The 23,384-nt window shown below is 38.6% G+C and overlaps 1 protein-coding gene across 2 annotated transcripts in view; it reads left to right on the top strand.

Moving 5' to 3' along the window:
• Window positions 1-23,384, top strand: part of grik2 (glutamate receptor, ionotropic, kainate 2) — a 91,521-nt gene that overhangs the window by 37,445 nt on the left and 30,692 nt on the right. For both annotated transcript variants that reach the window (XM_037273476.1, XM_037273475.1), the window contains exons 5-10: window positions 2,100-2,281; window positions 5,991-6,044; window positions 6,650-6,823; window positions 19,222-19,365; window positions 20,258-20,365; window positions 22,405-22,518. In XM_037273476.1, coding sequence (XP_037129371.1) covers window positions 2,100-2,281; window positions 5,991-6,044; window positions 6,650-6,823; window positions 19,222-19,365; window positions 20,258-20,365; window positions 22,405-22,518 — 776 coding nt within the window. The remainder of the gene's footprint in view (window positions 1-2,099; window positions 2,282-5,990; window positions 6,045-6,649; window positions 6,824-19,221; window positions 19,366-20,257; window positions 20,366-22,404; window positions 22,519-23,384) is intronic.

The raw sequence follows: 23,384 nt of genomic DNA, 5'->3' as shown, positions 1-23,384 counted from the left end.
AGGGGAAAACAGGAGCTTTTGTGTGTTAGGCACAGATAATCTTTGGAGAAGCCAGATCGTTAATGCGGATAGTCATGAAGCTAAGAGATTCATTTGGCAACCGTAATCTTGAATTATTTTCGCAGGTGCGTGCATTATCCATCCATCATCTGTTTGGTTTGCACTCCTTCGGGGTGAATTTCAGATGGAGTCAATTTCAACTGGTTTTAAGCAAGGTGCAAGTTATACTCTGGAGTGGTCACCAGCAAATCCCAAGACACAGAGATAACCATTCACACTCACATTCACACCTTTTGAGTATAAAATCCATGATGTTTAGAATGTAGGATGAAGCTGGAGTACACAGCAAAAACCCATGCAAGGTAAGGGAGGACCTGAAAACTCCACAGCTCCTAAAGTCAACAATAATCTCCCTTGTCTTATCAACGTCGATGATCAAAATGTTTTACATGCACCAGTTTAACCAGATCTCCCGCCTCATCCCTAATCATCATCTTTGATGAGGGTGTTATCATCCTCCTACTTCAGAAAGTGTTGCAGTCACGGTTTTTGGGGGATCATGGACATTTTAGTGCCTGCTCGTTGGGGCCAGTCGTCACTTTCCATGCAAGGGTTGGTGTTTCATTTCTGAGCAACATCCAACAAACACAGTGCACATGCTTCAGTGTTGTCCCCGTGCACAACACAAACACCTTCTGGGTGATTGCTTTGCAGGTTACTGATGGCATTGTATTGAACTGTCAGAGCTTCTTTGGAGGTGCCTGGGGGAGGGGACTGCAATTATCATTAATCCAGAGTATTCCTGTGGGAGGTTGAAGGTCTGCATTTGATAATCATAAATTCAATGTTTGTGAAGCAATGACTTAAAATCATGGTGGTGTTGCAGCAGCTGTTATTTGAATAGATGCACACACCATCACCTTGGGATTTACTGGTGAAGACCCTGCTTCTATCTGCTCTGTCGTGTAATTACCGCCCCAGGCTAATGCTGTCATCCAGGAACGATGAGTTCAGCCATGTCTCTGGAAAATGAGTAGTTTTGGTAATCTCGCAGTACTCTGTCATTTCTCTTTTTGATGGATGATTCCATCTTCTTGTAGTCCAGTTTAATCTCTAGCGAATGCATGTTGGCTAGCAGGATCGATTGAAATGGCAGTGTTAGACACACTTCAGTCTCCTGTCGCATTGCTACAGACTGATGAACAGCCAACGGCTCTATTTTTACTGATCCACTGAATCCACCCAACGACAAGACAAATGTCAAAGAGTTGGTGATTGGGATCAGGATCCGATTGCTTAAACTGATTGTATGCCACAGACACAACAAATACTAAAGTTCCTCAAGACATGGACTGATGTATTGTGCCCGTTGCCTACATTGCAATTCAACCAATCGTATCATTGATCATGACTACCACTTCATGGTTCACCTTGACAGATTCATTGATTTCATGTTACTTTCCATGGTGTTTTTCATGGCACTATTATTGACTATTTTTAACTTACTGTCACATCACAAAATAAAACAGCATTTAATAAATTAAAATGCAGGTAAATAATTACTATGTATATCAAGAAAATACTGTTTGCTGTCCATTTTGGTTCCACACACAAAACAGTACTTGGGTTTAAAACTGATATGACAGATCACGTAATGTCTGTTAATTATTAAATTACTTTTTTTTTTGTTAGCAACCTCTTAAAATATGTCTCCACTGTTTTAATAATTGTGGTGGCATATGCAGGCAAAATCATATTTACCATTTACTTGTGGACCCAACTGTGTAATGTTTTTATCAATTTACTGTTTTGGGCAAAATTAAACCAGATGAATTTGTCAGAGGTTGAAAAAGTATTTAACTAGTAAACATACTAAAGCTTTAGTTGAACTATCCCTAACTCCATACAAAAGGGCTACAATGTAATTGCTGGCACGATATTAATCACAAGTACTTGTTAGCTTATTTCTGTGGACAGGTGTATTTTTTCTTTTATTTGGGGGAACATGACCAAAGCTGAACCCCTTGTATTTGCTTTCCAAAGAAAAGAACTGCCATGAGAAAAACATTTTATCATAATTCTTTCTGCTGTTTTGCAAGGTCTAATTCGATTGCAAGAACTTATAAAGGCCCCATCACGGTACAACATTCGATTAAAGATCCGGCAGCTTCCTGTAGACTCCAAAGATGCCAAACCATTGTTAAAGGAGATGAAGAGAGGGAAGGAGTTTCACATCATCTTTGACTGTGGACATGAAATGGCTGCTGGGATCCTAAAACAGGTGTGTATCGATATGTTTGTGTGTATGTTTTGAAATAACCGGCAAATACAAATTTAGACGATTGAGCAAACTATATAGCGGTCATTGGCTCTGGAATTCAGATATGTCATGAAGTCACTTGTTTCTTGCACTTAAAAGCATGATACCACTAAAATGAACAAATTGTGGATATGAAACATTTTTGGTCTGATAACAGGCGTATTTGGAAGATAACTTACCTATGAGGCCCAGAACTAGTGACCCTCAGGAATGAAAAAGAGCAGTGGCAGGTGTCCTTCCACATCAGATCTCAGAAGAGGGACTGTAATACCAATCTCCTGTTCAGCAAACAAAAAAGAAAGAAAATGAGATTCTCTCAAATACAAATTTCACCAAATGTGCATGATAGCTCATAAGTGGAGCAGCCTATTATTCAATTTCACTTCATGTATTATCTTTCTAATGGCAGTCATTCATGATAAATGTCTTCCTGTGAAGATATGCCAAGTCAGCTTCAAAAGGTCAAAACAGATCAGTGAGATAGAAAAAAAAAAAACATGCTGCAATGCAACCGCAATGATGCGGTTGGCATTTGTTCTAGCCGATCAACTTCAATATATGATGCCGTCTTCGTATTGACTTCACCACTTTGTAGCAAGAAATGCATTGTGATGAGTTTCTCATTTCAACATTTTTCATCTTTTTCATGCTTGCAGGATTAATCAAATATTAAAAACTGACAAGTAATTCACTCCTAGCACACTGTCACTTTCCCAGGGGTTTTAATCAGTGCCAAAGTGTTAAATTGCTTGAGAAGGTCAAGGGCTCTTTTCATTAACAATGCATCGGGAGGAGGGCCAGTATATGGTTGATAGTACATTGTGTGGAAATAGTATACGATGGACAGGCTTAGTTGAAGTGTATTGTAGGGGGATATAATTGATTTAGAAGTTCAAAAACATTGTACTTCCCTTACGTTGCCAATTGGGTGTTTTGTGTGACTACTGACAGTTTGGTTAATTTAGCTGGCCATTATAGAAAGGAGCAATTGGATGCATACGATGATTATTTGCTTATTAAAATTGGCTTTCTCCTAAAAGATATGTACCACCAACACTCACACTTTTGATATGATGGTTACCCCCTTAACAGTGTATTTAAAAAGTCTATAATGTGACCAAACTAAAATATTTCAAAACTTTTTCCATCATGAATATGACCTATAAGCTATAAAGAAAAATAAAAGAAAATACTTTTTGAGAGGCAAAGTAAAAACAAACAGGCTGTTTTCAGAATTAACCACTTGCATCGACCTCATGTTAAAAAGGAGTCCATACGCAGCTGCCACAATATGCCCCAAATAAAGTTAAAATGTTTTAGTAGGCCTTTTGTCAAAGTTCCCGAACTGGTGTCACAAAAGATCCTTTTGAAGCCAGACGACAAACTCCCAAGTTGTGGGCCAGACGATCAACCAGGAAACAAAACGATCCTGCAGCGTATTTTGTTCAGTGCACATGAAGAGGTGAACATTGTTGTCTGGACAACACGTAGCTGCTCCCCCTTTCCCTTTTTTCTCAAAGATAAAGGGAGTTCTCAAGGGACCTCTTTTTATTGACATGGGCATCAAAATCTCCATGACGACTACTTGCCTAGTTTTGTTATTGTGGATATTAGAGCACTCCATATTTAGTTTTGAAAAGTACTATGGAAATAGAAATAAAAACGTAAAAGGCCTCTTAGATGTCCATTTAAAGATGAATCCTATATTTCAATCCACTGTAACGGACCTTGTGTGGTTTAGCCTTGTCCGAAATAGGCAAAGGTTTCATTTTGGAAATATACTGACAGCAAACGAGTGACTACAGAAATGACAGAATCTCAGTGCTGGAGGTTCCCCTGAAGTTTCACACCAGATATGGCATCCATTAGCCCTTCCTCACAGTTTAATCATCCTCCATACAAAACTAATCTGTGATACCTATTGATTTTGCGAGTCTCACCCTGGCAGGCGGGACCCTGACACCAGATTACGGCACCACACAGTTGGAATGGATTGGCATCTAGCCAGCATCCTCATACACCCTCTCACATACCCTGAATGATAATAGAATTACACAGAACCAGTGATTCTACTTTGAAATTTCATCTCCAAGGTGCTTTTAATGATAGATTACCTTTGTACGTTTACAAGGGTGAGCTCAGACAGAAAGTGATTGGTCCTTCTTTTTCACTGGCCTCATTGTTTCGATCACAACCCAAATTTCACTGCCACACGGTGAGGGACACAAGTGACAAGGTGATGAATTGAGTTTACTCACAGATCCAGACACCTCAAGCAATTTGAAGACACAAGCTAGGGAAAACTCCCTCTCAGGAAGACCTGACACTCAAGACCTAGTATACGTACCCCGCAAGAACAGAGAAACATTTTCTCTTTTTTTTTTTCTTTCTGGCCTGGCATTTAATCCAAAGAATTCCATCATTTGGCCCACCAAGCGCAAGCATTGCATGGTTGCTGTAATGGACACTCTCTTTCAATATTTATACTTTCTCTATTTTCTGTTACAATTATTATTAGTTATTATTTCTGTTACCATTATTATTATTGTTATTATCAATGGGTGACTTCTGAAGTTAGAAATTAATATAATAGAAAACAATATAAGGTATTTACCATAATAAAAGCACATTCCACTCACGTACTAGTTGTGTTTACTTTTTTATGCGTCTACCCTGCCATCACAAAGGCGTAACACCTTCATGGCAAGGGATGTGATACAAATAAAACACCTGTGTCTCCCAATTCGACACATTTCTGAATTGTCTGGCCATGCAGCTTACAGCCACCATATGCGATACTGTACACTTAACACCTTCACTCTTCTGGAACCTAAACCTGCTCCTCCCATGCTGTTAAACACTTGTGTAGTGTAGTCAAACCTCTGTTGCGCCCGGACACCTTTCTGTCTGCATCACCACCTACTCCAAATATTTCCTCAGGAACACAACAGCTTGGCAGAGCTGCCGCTGTCTCTTTTCGTTTTTTCTTCTTGTCAGCTGTTTAATTTCAAGACTCCTTCCCACTCTGGAGTATTTTATTTTGTGTTTTCCAAAAGCCTTTTGCCTTCAACATTTGCTGTGTTAATAAAAGTCAACTTCAAATTTAAGTAAAAGAAATTGTTGTGTTGTGCTTATGGGTGTATGGTTATATACTTCCAGGTCGAAAACTGAACCTGAGAGACTTTGGAGAAGTCTTATATGAAGCAAATAAAACAAACACAATTCATTTACATTCCCTACAGATTTAACAGTGTCAATGCCTTGCCTTATTATTATTATTATTGCCTCTACAAAGGTGTATCCTTGAACTCAAAACTTGCAATAAAACAAGAATTATATTTACATCTATACTTTTTTCCTTTTGCCATAATACAACAGGTCCTCAGTTTACAACACACAAATTTGTACATCAGACTGCATCATAGTCTTACCAATGCAAACAGAATTAACATCATGAGGAAAATAAATATAAATTTGCATGAAAAACATAAATATTAAATGAATATTAAATAATCAAAATGGAAAATGTCTTCAAGGCACTAACTGATATACACAGCCAGTCAATGCAATCATCATAAAAATGTATATACAGTACAATTGTGTGCCTATTCAATCTTAAATATTTTACAGCTTTAGATTTGTCACTCTGTCCTTTCTTTCAACATCTTAGGCTCTTGCCATGGGGATGATGACAGAATACTATCACTATATATTTACCACACTGGTAAGTAAAACGCTCGATACCCACAGTATGACAATCTTTTTCTTGATTTGTGCATCTATATTCATAATTATATATTATATAGTCATTCAACTGTGATCTTTATTATTGAAGGAAACAGATGCTTGCAAGGAGATATCCTGTCCAAAATTGAGATGTTAGGTTGCTGCTTCTTCATTACCTGAGTATTAGTAAAGGTTAATAAGAGTCTTCATCTTGGACCTTTTGCTTTGACTGTTTCCCATCACTGACTGCTCTCATTTATTAAATTCATGTCAGTTGTATTTATGATTAGGATAGGCGCTTTATCTTCACCAGTTATCTCGGATTTTCAATACCTCATTACAGTATTGCTATATATGAAATCTGATTTACAATACATACTGTATGTAGTGATTTGATTTATGATAACTGGTGTCTCACACTTTCAGTAGTAAAATGCTGGCCATAATAAAATGTAGACCCTGGGGTTTAAGAATCCAGCATGGCCTGACAGATTATGTAAATGTAGGATCCAAAATAAATATGATCTGTTATTTCTATACTCAATTTAGTTTGTTATTGGTATGTAATTACTTCTCTAGTTACCTTACTTTTATTATTTTTAGGATCTATTTGCCCTTGATCTGGAGCCATACCGTTACAGCGGTGTAAACATGACTGGCTTTAGGATTCTCAACACCGAGAACAGCCAGGTGGCGTCCATCATCGAGAAGTGGTCCATGGAACGACTGCAGGCGCCTCCTAAACCTGACTCTGGTCTACTGGATGGCTTCATGACAGTAAGTTTGATCAAACTTTTCTGAACTTGTCAATGCTTTTGTTGTGTAAATTGCATGCGAGTGCTAAAAAGCTGATGCTGAACTGATATGCTGTGGAATGAATTAAATTGCTGTGATTGGCTGGAGACCAGTTAAGGGTGGATGGATGGATGGATGGATGGATGGATGGATGGATGGATGGATGGATGGATGGATGGATGGATGGATGGATGGATGGATGGATGGATGGATGGATGGATGGATGGATGGACGGACGGACGGACGGACGGACGGACTGACAGATGGGTGTTCAAAAAGGATATTCCGATGTAATCCACATGAGTTCTAGCAAACATACATAAAACTGGCGTAAGGTAGAATTCTGAACATCACTTTTCAGGAGACCAAAATAAATTGGTTCAACCATTAACATTGCATCGTCAAAGAGAGCAAGCCATTTTCAACACTTAAGATTGGTCAATTTGTAAACAACACACACGCATTTGCCTTTCTTCCATCATTCCCCAGTCGCCTAGGGATTTCGGTGGAACCCTCTAGTGCCAGGTTGTGAGTCCCAGATGTGAAAAAGAGAAATGTGTTGTGAAACGTGTCTGATCAGAGCATACAGCCTGTAATAAACCGAACTGTACCTCATGCTTCTTTTATACCACACTCATCTGGGAACTTAGCCAAAAAAAAAAAAAAAAACGTCAATCCTCGATGGACAGAGAATGGAATATAAATAGAAATTTTAGAAACTGAATAGATTTGTAACATTGAGAAGGACTCTGGGTGGACGGATAAAGGAGAGACAGAAGTTAAAAGGTTCTTGTTTTTAATCCCTGAAGGATTGTTATAGACTTGACTTGATGTAGTTGCCTGGTCTTATTCCAGTTGTACGCAAGAGGTAGAAGTAACAGCCTGGCTGATTCATAACTCTTCCAGCACTGCTTCTTTTCTTTTTAAAAACATGTTCTTGTAGTTTCATGTTCACAGTGACTCAGTTTAAGTGACTTTTGTTGCATTTGTGGCTCAATCGATATGGTTTCCCACTTGAGAGCTGAACCGGATTGTGTGTTTTGACTGTCCTTTAACAATAACAAATAGCTGAGAGAACCTTTCAAAAATGCTAACACAGCTTTTAATGCCAAAGCTACAATAGATAAATAAAAAAAGGCATTATACCCCAGTAATGTGGAGATCCGTTCAATGGCGTGACATTCAACTGGCAAACAAAATGAAGGGTTATTTACGTATTTTTTCATCATTGTTGGGCGATGAATCGGTGAGAGGACTGTGCTGTGACCCTGTCCATCAGTGAATTAGTGGTGTATGGGTTAGAAAGTGGGGATTGATTCATTATACAAATGGCAATCAGTCAGCAGCTAATGCTTATTGACAAAGTGCAAGGTTATGTACAGGTCTGATTAACAGATGCATTTGTGTGCTGCATTTACAGTTTTCGGTGCTTAAGTGGTGAGCTGTTAATGTAACATATTAGTGAGCAATACTTCAGTACATTGCATCCCCCTAGTACCACTGACTTGCAATAAACACGGTAAATAAAACACACGCACACTCAAGCCGTATGCACACGTTAAGCAGTTATTGTGTTTAAATATAAAGAAAACTAAACTCCTTAGGTTTAAGATGTGGTTATCAGTGATATTATTTTTCCTATTTGCGCCTAATGATTTTTAGAAACACTATCACAATTGCCATACTACATTTATTTTGCATATAATGGAAAAAAAAAATCGTACTTATACGGTGCAGTTATTGGTCAGGATTTGAAAGTTTGGCTGTGGGTGAATTTCCCAGGTTGAATCTCTGCATCCTACACTTGGGGGCCTGTATGAATTTTTTTTTTGTGGAGCTGGTGGATCAGCCTGGTGGTGTCCCCGGATCCAGATAATTCCCAAGCGGGTGGTGTGAGATCACAAATGTGTTTGGCTGGACCTTCCATTGTCATTGTGCCTGCACAGCAAATCTGGAAACCTTTCGATGGTTTAAAAGCATCTTCCACCTTTGGGATTTATTTGCAATGAAAATGGATATTGATGGAGGTTCAAAGAAAACAAATTGGCATCAGTGGAATTTCTGCATATACCGCCCTCTCACTCACATACTTTGGATGGAACACCACACTAACTTCTCCCCTTGTCCAAGCTTATAAACTGACCTTTTAGACATCAAGGTCACCCTGTTCTTTTTTGCAGCTTGGAAACAAACTTAGTATTCAGAGCAACTCCAATGCTCCTCTATCCTTTCTATCCACACATTATCATAAAAATGCTATGGCTACCTATGAGTACAGGTAAATGGGACACCGAAGGAAAGCTATTTCCGTCTTGACAGATATCATTTAAAGTCTGATCCAAACAGAGTTATGAGAAAATTCTGACATTTTCCACGATTCAGATTTTTCACAGAATCACTCAAACCCACATACAGTGAGCATTGGGAAAGGATGAAATGAATCACATTAGGAAATACGTTTTCAAACGGCAAAAACCTCCGCTGAATGCTTGCTGCCAAAATATGTTTACAATTTGCAGTCCTTGTATGTCGGCCAATAAAGCTGCCTGCATTCAGTTAAACACTGAATGTGATTAATGGTCAGTCATAGCAACAAACTGATTAACATTAATGTTGCCCATTTATTTATGGGCTATAAAATATATATATGGGTAATGATTGAAAATGATAACTGATTGTGTATTGTATGTATCAAGATTGCTGCAAGAACCCTCGTCGGTTGAATTGATGGATGGATTTTCATCTCTATCCGGCCTGTTCCTTTTTCAAATTGTCAGTCATTCCTTTTCACTGGAGACCATCATGAATGGCAGAACCCACTAGGAAACATGTTCTGCACTGGTTTAAGGGGTGAATAGGTCAGAGGGGTTCATGCTGATTGGGGATGGAAGGGTTGTTAGGTGCTGACCTTTGGCATTGTTAAGGTGCGAGCCAACAGCTGTCAAAGCACACAGCAAAAACCAGAGGCCTGTTTATGAAGAGCTATTCTAAAGCCACTCTAGCTGCAAATGAAGATAATTCTGCTGAATAAAGTCATTTCGCAGAGACAGCTTTTCTCTCCTAGCTTTATTCCATCTGTTTCCCCTGCGTGCGTCAAAAAGTGTCTCAGAGAGTTGGATCTGGTTCTGCAATTGTCCACATGCTGGAGAATTTGGAAAGGCAACTTGGCTGTGACATGTTGGTGGCCAGCTGGCAGTACTTGTGCAGAGGCTGGCAGGGCAAAGCGAGTAAAGATGTCAAAAAGTGACTCTATAACCAGCTACTTGAAATTCACCAGATCTTGAAAAAATACGTGAGAACATGACTTGGGTTTTCATTGCTGCAATGAAAACGTGAGACGAGTTTGGATTGTCTTGCTTATCTTGCTCTTGCAATGTGAGATTCTAATTAAAGTAAGACATTTTAAACAAAAGTGAAAAACATTTCAGTAATATGAAACAGAAATTTCTAATTGATTAGGGAATGGGGATTTGGAGTACTAATCTAAACTCTACTGTAATAATTTATAGTAGTATCTAGTAATTCTCTCACAGAGAGAAACTTTTTTGTGCAGCTATGTGGAGGAAATGTGTTTATTATATTTCAGATTACTCAGATTAAGTGTACTATGTCCAATTTGTTTTTGTTAATCCTGCAATGCTCGTGTTGTAGTTTTACGAAGGAGGCTATGAAGGTTTTATAGGGGATTATTTTCTGTGCTCATTATCTTCTTGCTGGGAAAAACTCATCAGATTCACTTGAGTGTTAAGACTATTAGTTCTACTGACAGTGTGTCTAATTCACGGGACAGTGGATTCTGTTACTAAAGCAATACGGCAAAGCTCTGCTTGCAGTCATGTTTGCAGTCCATTCAAGGCTGGCCATTACTATGCTTGACAGACCAGCAGTCTTTTTAATTAGCACATCTCTGCTTAGAGAATTAACTAGTTGATGTTGCTTTGAGATGAGATCCAATGATAATGGGTGTCACGTTTGTTCTTTTTATCAGGAGGGGGGTCCTGCCCTTAGGGCTCATAGACTAGAATGCACAAATGAACTACAGCACACTTCTCAGATGAACACAACCTTTGCTAATACAGATTATTCATATATTGCGCTATGCAGTAAAATGTAATATTTTGGCAGCATAGTGGAATAGCGGCCTCACAGGAAGAAGGTGTTGGTTGGGCCTTAGGTTCAAATTAATTTTCAGGCTTTTTCTGAGGAGGTTATATGTCGGCAAAGTAGGGCCAATCCTGTGATGTCTAAATAAATGTGGTCTTAAAATATTTATTAACGTTTTCATTTTACTAATGTGTGCATGCATTATTTTGGCTAACTCTGACTTTATTCATGTACAGTACATGTACAGTAGTTGAAGATAACATTTTTCTCTGGTTGTCAGTTTAATTCAACACAGTGAAGGGAAGGGAAAACAAGAGCTACAATCACTCTCAATGGTCATTTATAAATCCGTTCAGTCACTTTAAAAGCTAGACTGCTTGATGACTTTCCTCATCAGTCGAGACATTAAAGAAGCCTGTAAATGAATGAGCTCATCCCTGAGTGGGTCTAAGGCTGCAAAAGAGACTGGGATGATGGGTCTCTTTGGCCATCTTAAGTAAAAGAGACATCGTGGTGAGAGATACCATTAGTGTTTTGCTGCAGGAGACGTGACGTACAACCAAACTGATACTGCAAAGTCAATTGAGCCGATGTGAACGGCGAACATGAAGGAGCAATGGCTGAGGAGAAAATACAAAATATATAAAAATTGGTTAAGTGCAAAACGGGTAACAAAAGCAAATCAAAAAGACAAAAGACGGTCAGCTGCAAATTAAATTGTACGGAATAAGAACATCAATGACATTACATCCATGGGTAAAAACTGAAAACCATTTAACACGCCCACTGAATCTTCTGGTTTCCCAGGTTCATCATTGCACTGAGAAGATCACTATGCTTTCCTTTTGTTTCATAATTACCCCTCAAACCACTTTCCCAAAATATTTACACAAATAGTATCCCTCCTCCACAGAATACAAACAAACAGGGCATTCTGGGACAATATTGCAAAGCCAGCAGGTGACTGGTTAGAGGTGGGGCAGGCGGAAGAGGGTGGTAGGAGCAATCTACCAGCTTCTCTGCTTCTCTGTAGATGCAGTGATTGACCACAATGAACTAACCAGGAAGTACTATCAACACAAGTTTGTTTTCCCGAACGCAAGAAATTCTAGAAAAATAATGTACGAACTTTACCCTTATAATAAATAGGACTTTGATACAATACCAGCTGTTGAACAGACACACATAATGTATGCACAACGAAGACAGGAGGCCAGATAATAACGTATCAGGGAACTGTGAACTGACACTAATTTTGGATGAGGTATAGGTTTGGCTTGCTTTTTGAATGTTTGACAAACATAGGTTGAAAGTCAATTAAAGGTCTGATTTCCTCTACGAAGAAGGTGAAAGTCATATCCTCCCCGCTTGTCGAGCTACAATTCCATTTGCCACAAATGATTACTTATTATCTCTGGACCCCAAGGCTAATTGTTTTTCTGTCTAGCTCAGCCTGTATTCTGCCGAGCTGATGGTGGCAAAAATCAGCTGCCCTATCAGCTCCTTATGCTTTCGATCCCGTCGTTCAAACAGCCTCATCAGTATCACTGCATGACAGAATATTGGAATGCAGATAATTAAGTCATTATGGTACATACTAACTCCCTTGAACATATTGAAACCGTGATGTCAATTTCTGTAGTTTTGCTGTACACTGAAAAAGTTTCGGCCTTGGAAATTGAGAATGCACTGCATTATTGGTGAATAGAATTTTTAACAAGTTATCTTGGTTTCATATTTATATAAAAACGTTCACATACATTCATTCATTACAATAAAGGGCATTTAGCTACACTGGCATCTCAAGAAGCGGTGCCACTTTCATGACCAAATACAAGGTCACCTTCACAAATTCTAATTTCTACATACAAGTTGGACATCCTACCAAAACAGAAACAGCATACCCAATACATTTTCAATTAAGGCAATATGTATCTTAATTCTAGGATGACCGGCAGCATGTTCTTCAATTTCTAAATGTCACAGTCACGGTTACAGTTAGGCAGTGGGCACTTGTCAGTAGTTTTCTTTGTATTCTCTTGTGACTGTTCAAGTGATGCATCACACAAGTTTAATCGTTTTATTTGTTTAGGGATCACATCCTTATTGTCTGTGCACAGTACTTCTGCAAAAGCCAAAAAACTGTCTTTTATATTTCCAAGTCTAAGAACACTGTTTTGGACCTGTGCCAAAATCCATGTTCTCTAAAGATGCCCCTGTTAAATGCTTGGCAGTGGAAGTTGTTGGATAAGATTTTTCTTTTCCCAGAGTGAAGTGAGTTGTGTTATTTTCTTCTTTCCGAGTTTACTGCCTGGTGGATAATCTCCATCGAACTTTGATTGTGTAGAAAAAAAAACTCAACTGAAAAATGCATAGTGAGCATGCATGAGATGCCATTTATTCAGTTCTTCTTTCGGTCCTCACTGATGAAACGACATCAACCATTTTTATCATTGGCTGTGAAAGCAGCCAGGTGCATAAAAAAAAACCTTTTACAGACACATGGGAACATTTCTCAAAAACATACACACTTGCAGAAGTCCTTGTAGTCACACAGCTCCGTAATATAACTGGCAAAAATAGAAGGTGTACAACACTAAAAATGTCACATACTGTATCACTACTTTCCTTCTTGATGAAATGCTGACATTGCAGAATACCGAAAACAGGGCTTTTTATGGAAAGCAGTAAGGCGTTTTAGTTCATAAAAGATGTCCAGAGGGAGTACTTTGAACTACAGTCGGCCTACATGAAAAATACACATGCTGTCAAATTAATTTTCTGACTAATCTTTTAAGTATATAAGACTAATGACCATGGACGCCCCATTACCTTTTATTATATGGATTTTTTTATTATAATAAAATCTCAATTCGGATGATAAAGCTGTCATTTAAAGGGTTAAAAAGCAACCCAAAAAAATCATCAACATTTGGTGTTTTTGACTAAGTCTCAAGTTATTGGTTTTAATAGTGTTTGGGCATTTCAAGAGGGTCAATATGACAGGAGCACTTGGGTTAAGTGTGCTATCCCACATCTGACGAACTGCCAAAGAACATGACATTAATCTGACATCTCTGCCGAACTTGCTTTCATGAATAATGTCTTTTGCTTGGACTGGTTGCTTGTAATTGGTTGTTTTCTCTTTTCTATGGCTCATCTTGAATATCCCCATCATCTTGTCTTTTGTATCTGGATTTCTGTGAAGTATCTCAATACAACGCTCATATCAACATTGTTGTTAATGGCTTGTAGTTTTCCTCAAGCTGTCATTTGTGTTACTCTCATTGGCAACAGCAGTCATCTTCAGGTCTCATTTCCTGGTGTCATTTTAGGGACATATACACTGATGGGATGTGGAGAGCGACATATTGCCATTACAAAGGAAAGCCAGCCACATTGTAATGATTCAATTTTACACAGTCAATTCCCTCGCCTTTTGAGGCACATTACAGTCACACAAGGCTGCAGCATGGATGGTGAAAGGTCTTTTTTTTTTTCTTTTAATGCCAAGGTTCGGGTCTTTCTTTTTTACTTCAAATTATGTATGAACAACCAAATCAATGTTGATTCTGTAAATGGCTTTTTACATCTATGGAAGGTCACTGGAGCTAAGTGTGAAATGTGGTTGCTAGGCAAAAACAGTTGGTTTCTATGATAGAAATACCATAAACCCATCTGCACTCTCTGTCACGGAGACAGTAACACAAATAAACAAAAGCCTAAAGGCAGTCGGTCGTCTGTGTTTCTATCGGACAGTCTGTTCGGTTGTTATCACTGCCAAAAAGATTCTTTATTGCTTGTCTGCCTCTGAACAATTGATTTTAAATTTCAACTCTTTTAGTGAGATGTTTTATAAAGGTGGGAATCAGGCCAATGAAACTTTAATTGGCAAGATGTTTCAACATCATAACTGATAGTTTCCCTCGCAAAAACACAGACTCTGTTTAATATAATGTACCAGCATACATGATTTTGTTTGTTTGTTTGTTTTTAGTTAGTGACACAATGAGAAATCGGCAAGTTTCCAAGCACAAACATGGAAAATTCAGGAATAACAAAGTGCAAATATGCATAGGGTTCAACTGGCTTTCCTTTTGAGAATTAATTGTCATAATTGACGTAGCATGAGATGAAAGTCAACGAACCTAGATGTTTTTTTTAAGGGTTACTTTCAAAAGAAGTTGGAATTTTAGTTACAAAATATGATACATGGTCAAATGCATAAGACACAAGATTTTAAAGGTCACACTTTGAAACAAAAACTGAAAATATTTCAAAACCGTAATGTGCTAGAAAATTTTAAAACTATGTTGAGGGAAGCATAAAGCCATCGCTGATTAAAATTTGCCACTGACCCTAACCCATTCAAATTCTTAATCTATTTGACCATCTTTGCTCATTCCGCTCATGAACTGAACATTAAGAGAACTTGTGAACTTCATCTAGATCTTTTTTTTCAACACCGCAGGGATGACATGACCACACACAAGAACACACACACGCACACTGACATGCACATTTGAAGCACCATCTACTACAACTAATACATTCACTAGTATGCTTAAAAAGGCAAGCATAATAATTTCCCTACCATTTTCATCATGAAGTGCTAGAGTGAAGTGTCTGGCCTTAAACTCCAGACTAGCACTGATGCTGAAATTTTGTGAGGGGTGAGAAGAGAAACTGAACTTTGGTGGATGATAATGAGATGGGAGTGGGAAGGTATCCACACTGAGGCTGGCTGGTGAAAGCAAATTTTAATCAGAGAGGCTGGTCGCAACAGCAGTGTGGCCCCCAAGGGCTCTGGGCATCACATCACATTATAACCTAGCCCAAATAGAGGCGCCAAAATGGTTGGGCCTGAAATAACAGATAACCCTGCCAAATCACATTATCTTCCAACCCGCTGCTGTCTTAATCTGCCTCATCCTCCCGCACTGATGAAGCTAATGGAGGGAATAAGTGACATGCTCTTTCTTTGCTCTCTCGCTGTCACTCTTGTCACTTTGATCGTGGTGTTGCTGTTGTTTTATCTTGCATGTTATTTTCAGATGTGATTGTTACGTGTCAATATAAATAGATATATGGAAATATTACTGGCAGCTATTAAGGTAATAGTACTGCTTGCTTTATTCAGTAAATGCAAAATGATCTTTCCGTATGGATTTTAATATTCATTTACATTTAATTTTGTGGAATTCTGTCATTACTTCTGATAGTGATATACAATGTCTTATTCCTACATTTTTTTCGAACCAGTCTTGGTTGGCCTACTGGTTTGGATTCCTGGATGATCTTTGGGGTTATTACTTTTTTAATGTGAAATTCATATGCCTGGCCAGACAGAGGCATTGAGGGTTGACATTAGAGTGTGATTCAAATCCTGCCAATATCCAACAACTTCACCCAGCCATTGAAGAGTTGACCAATGTTCCACAGGCCAGTGAAGAATAAAGCACGTTCATAAGGAATTGCAAACAGCCCTCCACGAGGCAGGTGATCTACTAAAATTAGAGAACGAGATCGCTGTTCAACTGGATCGTACATGTCTGTGTGTGGTCCGTATCAAGGCTTGCATTGGGTATGAAAATCAGGATAAACCGGTTTCTGAGAAAACAGCTCCAAGCATCAGTAGTACACAGTACAAATCATGGTAAAATGCTTCATACCTAGAAACTACTACGAAGTTTGTGCTCTCACAGTCTTCCTTGACGGAATATGTGCTGGACACATAATTTATGTACATACAGTATCGGTTTTGTAACTTGTGAGCTGAGTGCACCGCTGAGAATAGCGAGAATAGCTGGTGGCAGTGACTGACCTAGTCATGAGTAAGACCTCAGTCCGATCCCAAAAGACTACAAAATAGGCTCAGCTTTTAATCTCTCCAAGCAGCAGACAGGAGTTGCCTTGGCATTGAGGGAGGGAAGTCACTGGGCTCGCTTTGTTGAGTGGTTCTAGTGATAAACCTTTCTCCTAATGTAGACTCTCACATACACAGTCCACAGTCATTGACTTTTTCTTTTTCCCTATGTGCAGTCTCATCTCTCAAGGTGGTTATGTTCTGATCAAAGGAGTCACAGTTGCGTGACAGCAGCTTTTTGCAGGAACAGCAGAGCTTGTCCTCACCTTTCACCTACTTCAGAATCAACCATAAAATACCACTTCAACACTTTTAATCCATCTGAACACAATTGACTTTGACAGTAATTGACAGTATGTTGAAATGTATATAAAATTGTAAGTCAAATAACTGTTGGTTTCTTTTTAATTATATCTTGTTATATTGTGTTGTTTTCATTGTCCTGCCTGTCCTTACTGAGTTGATTAGTTGTTTCTATATAAAAAACGTGATGTTAGATTCTTAACTGGGTCGCCAAGAGTTAGCAAGATGCTTTCCCTAGAAATCACTTTGCAAATAGGCACTTAGTTTAGAAAGCTGTGAATTTTCAGGTGAGGCGCATTGAACTGCTTTCGTCATAATTATAATACATCTAAATTCATGGATTCTTTTTTTTTTTCAAAATACAAAAGTAATAATGTAATAGACAAAAAGGATAGCAGTGCTCTTATCAGGTGATACAAGGAAAAAGCGGCTTTTAACGCATTTAGCTATAATTTAATTCAGGAGTGACATAATTGGTTTTAATGAGATGTTTATAGAGTGAAGTGTTAGTGTTGCTAAATCATTACTGAGACTGCCTGACGGGTTCCCGTGATGCTCGCACTGGGGACAAGCAGTGAGGCACACAGTCTTACTGCCAGAACTCCTCCAGCAGGACTCAATTTCACTTTCAGACAATGTTTGACACTGCTGAATACATTTGGCCGCCTGTTGTAATAAAATGAGCTTGTTCAATCATGGGATTAGTGCTGTGATAGAGTAATCTGAGATACACGACATTTCCAAAATTATTCACTTACATGTCTTTACATTGCGTTCATTGTGTTTTTTTTTTTTTTATGGCCGACCAGTTTTTCTTTTTATTGTTTTATTTTTTTGAAAAATGGCACTGCTGTCACATTTTTTGCCCGTTTAAAAATATGTCTGGGAATCCACAGCAATCAATTTTGCTCATCCTGTGTCACTACCATCCTGTTTTGTCCACAATGGCTTCTAACAGGGTGTAAATGTAAAGACAAAAGTGGGTACCAAAATCTGATTAATCATCTTGAAAGAATTTTCACATCCTTCCTTTCTTCCGAAACAAGTACAAAAAATTTATACTGCGAGTAAAGATGCCAAACGCAGTTGGATATAGTGAAATTGTTTCTTGTACATTATAATTGTAAATCCCATCATCAGTCTCACTTCTCTGTTCCTCTTAAACTGCTATGAAATGTTAGGTTATTCAAATGCTCACAATTTATTATCTGCAGTGACGCAGTGGACTTCCTACATGTGTTATTTGCAGCAAACAGGCACCTTCAGCTGCACCCATGTAATGATTGAACAAGTGATTTATTTCATTGTATTCCCCTGGCGGGTTGGTCAGTGTTTTCCATAACACCCGAGGACATTATTTCTATACAACATCCATTGCAAAATGTTCAGACTGCTTCTCAATCAAGCGAAACAAACATAAGTGCAACAAAGGCATTTGGATTGATAATTAACTTGAGGGTTGGTTGATTTAATACCTAATTGTGTATAGTTTGGCTGTTTTCTATGAGGGGCCGTTAGGGACATAATTCGGAATTACCAATCACACACGCATATGAAGCAAAACACATTCACACACCATAGGAAAAACCACAAGTGAAACAAGTGAAAGCATTTTACTTGTGTGCGTGTGTGAGAGAGCATTTCAGTTGAACACAACATTTTATTTGTGTTTATAAAAGCAGTTCTCTTGTGTGTGAGGTTTTAACTATGATGTGTGAATGTGTTTTGTTTCATATGTGTTTGTGAATAATAATTCTGAATTATGTCATAATAATAATAATATAATAATAATAATTATGTCTGAATAATTATGTCTGAATAATCTATAATGGGGGCCTCACTTTTCCTTTGCTCATGTGTCGGCTTAGTTCAATTGTTTACTATTTTAGAATACTGGTTGCCTTTTACACCAATAAATTATTCTCATTTTTTTCTTCAAAAACATAGTATAGCCATCAATCCAGTTGTATAGTCCATGGAATTTCCAGTGAGTGACACTGATCTACCTATTCATTCATTTTTTATTTATTTTTTCTTTTGACTGATTTCATCTGCCAATGCACGCCGATTTCATGTTAATGATGGTCAATTTCTTCTCCTCTTGCAGACAGATGCTGCCCTAATGTACGATGCCGTGCACGTGGTGGCCGTAGCTGTGCAGCAGTCACAGCAGATCACTGTCAGCTCATTACAGTGTAACCGACATAAGCCTTGGCGCTTTGGGAACCGCTTCATGGCCCTCATCAAAGAGGTAGGTGTTTCTTCATCTGCTCCCTGTTCTCTCGTACATGCTTTTAGGAAAGCAGGTGGAGACTGAATTTGAATGAGGTTGAGGCAGAATGTAATAGTGTATCAGACGATGAATGAATGCTAACACTTTATATTTATCACATTTTCAATAAGTGTATCCCAGTGGCACAGAGGGAGAGAAGAATGTTGCATTTTTTTCGTCTTAATCAGAAATCAGAAAAGTATAACAGAACAAATTAAAATTGTGAACTCACCGGTGTTAGTTTTGCAATGAGGCTAAGCCTTGAATTCTGTGTGAAAAGCTGATTATTATGCAATATACTTTTTTTTTTTTTACATATTATCATTATTAATATTCACAGAACTGTACACAAATTCAGAAGCGCAAGCGCTATAGATGTCTATGTGTGCATCTGGCCCAATTATTTGAGAGCCAGAGCAAGATGACAAGAATGACTAGTGGGTGCAATTCTGTAGATGATGCAGTTTCACAAACACCTGCAAGTTGCTAGAAGTGAACATGTGTTCAGCTTACCAGACAAGCACTTAAAAGTGCATTGAAGTAGATTCGGGTTTTATTTTCTGCTTTCCCTGGCAACTTTTATGCATGTCACATGAATAACAACTTAATGTTTAAGCATTAACCCATCCTCGATCATGGGGAAAATGCATTGTCTTGCGAAATAAATGTACACTTTTCCATGTATCCCTAATACTTGAAACAGGCCATATTATAGTGAACTGGGATGTGTGTACATACTTGGTATATCCTCAAGGATGACATAATTGTCATGTCTCTGTTTTCCCACAGACACATACAATACTTCACAAGCACATTAAAGCTTGATGTCATATCAAATGTTCTGTCTTGTTTAATTTGATTTTGTCTTTAGGCCCACTGGGATGGCCTGACTGGGAGAATAACTTTCAACCGAACCAATGGCTTGAGGACAGACTTCGACCTTGATGTTATCAGTCTAAAGGAGGAGGGGCTAGAGAAGGTTATGTCCCTCTCGTTTTATGCGCACATTCATATATTGGATGAGTAAATAATCAGTAAGCAGAGCTTCATGTTAACGCACAAAATTTGACAATTTAGAAACAGTCTGGAGAACTTGGTATAAACTGTGAGTTGAAAGAAAAACAAAAACAGAATGCACAAACGAGTACTCCCTCCCTGTTGCAGGGAGATATGGGATGAAACTACGCCTCAATGACAGCAATTAATCGTAAATGAAAATAAATTTGAGGCCGCTATCCAGGAATAATACACAGACAGAATACACAGTGAGCAAGAGCAAAGTTAACAATCATTTTTCAGTTCATTTTCAGTTTTTCAAGTTCTCAAAAGCAAAACACAAAACAATCAATGACTTTCTACATAAATGTGGAGATTAATTACGATGTCCACTGAGAGGATCAGGTTGAGTTAGTCCCTAGAATTATCTAACGGATAATTCTATTTATTAAGATCCTGACTATCAACAGACCGTGCGCTAACATATTATCATAATATATAGGAATGGAACTAAAATAAAAATAAAAACCTAACATTTCAGCATCCACAGTGCCATCAGTGCTCGACCTCCGGCCCGTGTGTGCATGCACCTCTATGAATAATTTAGTCCATTATTAAAACCCCCTTCAGAAGCCCTCCAGCCTCATGAAGTCTGGATTAAAGAGTTGATTTGCAATTACAAAGCCTATCTCGAGTCAGTCAAATACGAAGAGCCCTGAGGGAATTTTGGCGGATGTGAGCTGGAGTGTTTGTCATGATGCCATTGGCACATTGGTTGGACACCACATGGGGCTAGTGATGGGAGAAAATTCTGTTTTCCAGAAAGGGCATTGCAGACCTTAAGATATGTTTCACAGCCGCACAAGTCTTTTTTTCTCTTTTTATCTTTATCATTCTAACCTTTTTCCTTGAATACCCACCCAAAAGACCGTGAGGCCAATTTAGCTCCAACAAATCTTTAATGTTGCTCCCTGTGGGACACTATATGTCAGTGTGACATACCGTCAACTGCACCCCCCGGCTTCAACAAATTTTCAAATTTGTAACTTTCTTAAGGTGTTTCCACACTACTCTAAGCACAGCACAGACCGGCATCGAACAACCCATTCATTATGTATATGCTTGGGAGCAAGGGGCGATGGCATACGCCAAGGATGGTGGAGCGCGGATGGGTGCTTGCCCTCGCAAATGGAAAAAGGAGTGAAAACAGCATGAAAGACAGAGTGAAGGAAACACTTATTAATGTGGTTGTTCTAGTGAATTGAGCTATAGAAAACAAGACGGATGTCGTATTGTGATATGGGAGTTCTTCACTACTTTGGATGTACCCATTTTTTTACTGGTAGATATGTGTGATTTTAGCATTTTAAAATCAAATATAGCATATCAAACAGGGTGTCAAACTGCTCCCTGCAGCCAGATGTACTCCTCAAATCAGTTTTAATGGAGCAGTAGTTCACGAACGAGTCTAATCTCCCCTGAGATCCTACCGTGTCATGAGGATCAGATGTACCCATACTATTCTTCTATGGTAGCTCATCATTTTACATTTTGTTGTTGTTGTTGTTGTTGTTGTTGAAACGCTGACAAACATATTGATGTGTTGCAGCCTACCTTTTGATCCAAACCAGCCGAATAAGGCACAAGGATAAAAAAAAAAACAATAAAACTTCTTGCTCGGTCACTTAGCAACCAGGCCAAATTTTGTAGGGCTCCGCAGGGCCCAACCACGTCACCCTGCAGTGGGTGCCGCGCAAACTAAGTGGAGTGAATGCATGAATCTTTGAAAAAAGAAAAGTGAATCTTTTTAAAAATTTAAAATCAATAACCTACCGATATGCACTTGAATTTTAAATGTTTGCGTTATACAGTGTCTGTGTAATTTAAACAACACACAAACCAAGAGAATTCTATCATTTATGTGTGTGCTCCTTTGCTTCCCTTACAGTTGTGAAGTTCTTAATGTAAGGTTTTACACAACCAAACCCAGATAATGAATGAATGGCTTTCTATATTTTTTAGATTGGCACATGGGACCCTCCAAGTGGCCTGAACATGACGGACAACCAGAGAGGGAAGACAACTAACGTATCAGATTCTTTATCCAACCGATCTCTCGTCATTTCAACTATACTGGTAAATGAATGTTGTGCTTTTTCTCGGTTATGATCAGGGCTGGTCCTTGCTGATGTGGTGCCCTCGGTGAGATTTTATAATGGCACCCCCCCATTTACCGATTTACCGACACTTGGTCAAGTCGAGGGTGGGGGGATGACTGGAAGGAGGCGAGCCTGCCATGTGTCAGTGAAATGAATGTCTTCGTTTTGTCATCCAAGCAGACGCTACAGTCGGTTTTCACTTTTATAAGAGAGCATTTGATGAGTTCACTGACAGCTGACGCAAGGATTTAGGTTGTTTGTCAGCTAGCAATAGCAAATGCCATTCAGATGGGAGTCATAGCACTCGTGCTTTTGTTATATTTGAGGATAGGCTTACTTGCATATTTTGCAAGTGACCATGCTACTGGCCACATTTTTGTCAACTATTCCCATGTGCTTGAGGAAGCATTTGGAGTTTGCTGTGCCTACCAACCACCCACTAATTTCAGCAAGTCATAAATAAATGTCATAAATAACGAAACATGATTGACAATTTTTCAGCTTGAAGTTAAAATTGTCATTGTGCAGTGGTAAAGTCGACATGAATTTGTTGGTTCAACCTTTCATTGGTCGCTTTGGAATAAGGAAGAACTTCCCACCTATAAAATTTTAACAACATGGGAATGTAAATCTAAACCTTTCAGTCAGTCATGATGAGACATTTACCCGTTCTCCTCCTGTTCTCATCCATTACATTAAAGTCTAGGGACAGAGCATGCATATTTTTGAAAAATCAATTAGCCTACTGTCTGTCCTAAAACCTAAGCACGGTTGGGATTCTAGTACTAATAATAATTAACCAAATTAATCTTCAAATTCATCTTTGTCACTCTCCTGTTTTTG

This window comes from Syngnathus acus, chromosome 16, assembly GCF_901709675.1.
Source record: "Syngnathus acus chromosome 16, fSynAcu1.2, whole genome shotgun sequence".
Lineage (NCBI taxonomy): Eukaryota > Metazoa > Chordata > Actinopteri > Syngnathiformes > Syngnathidae > Syngnathus > Syngnathus acus.
This window is presented reverse-complemented; position numbering and strand designations above follow the sequence as displayed.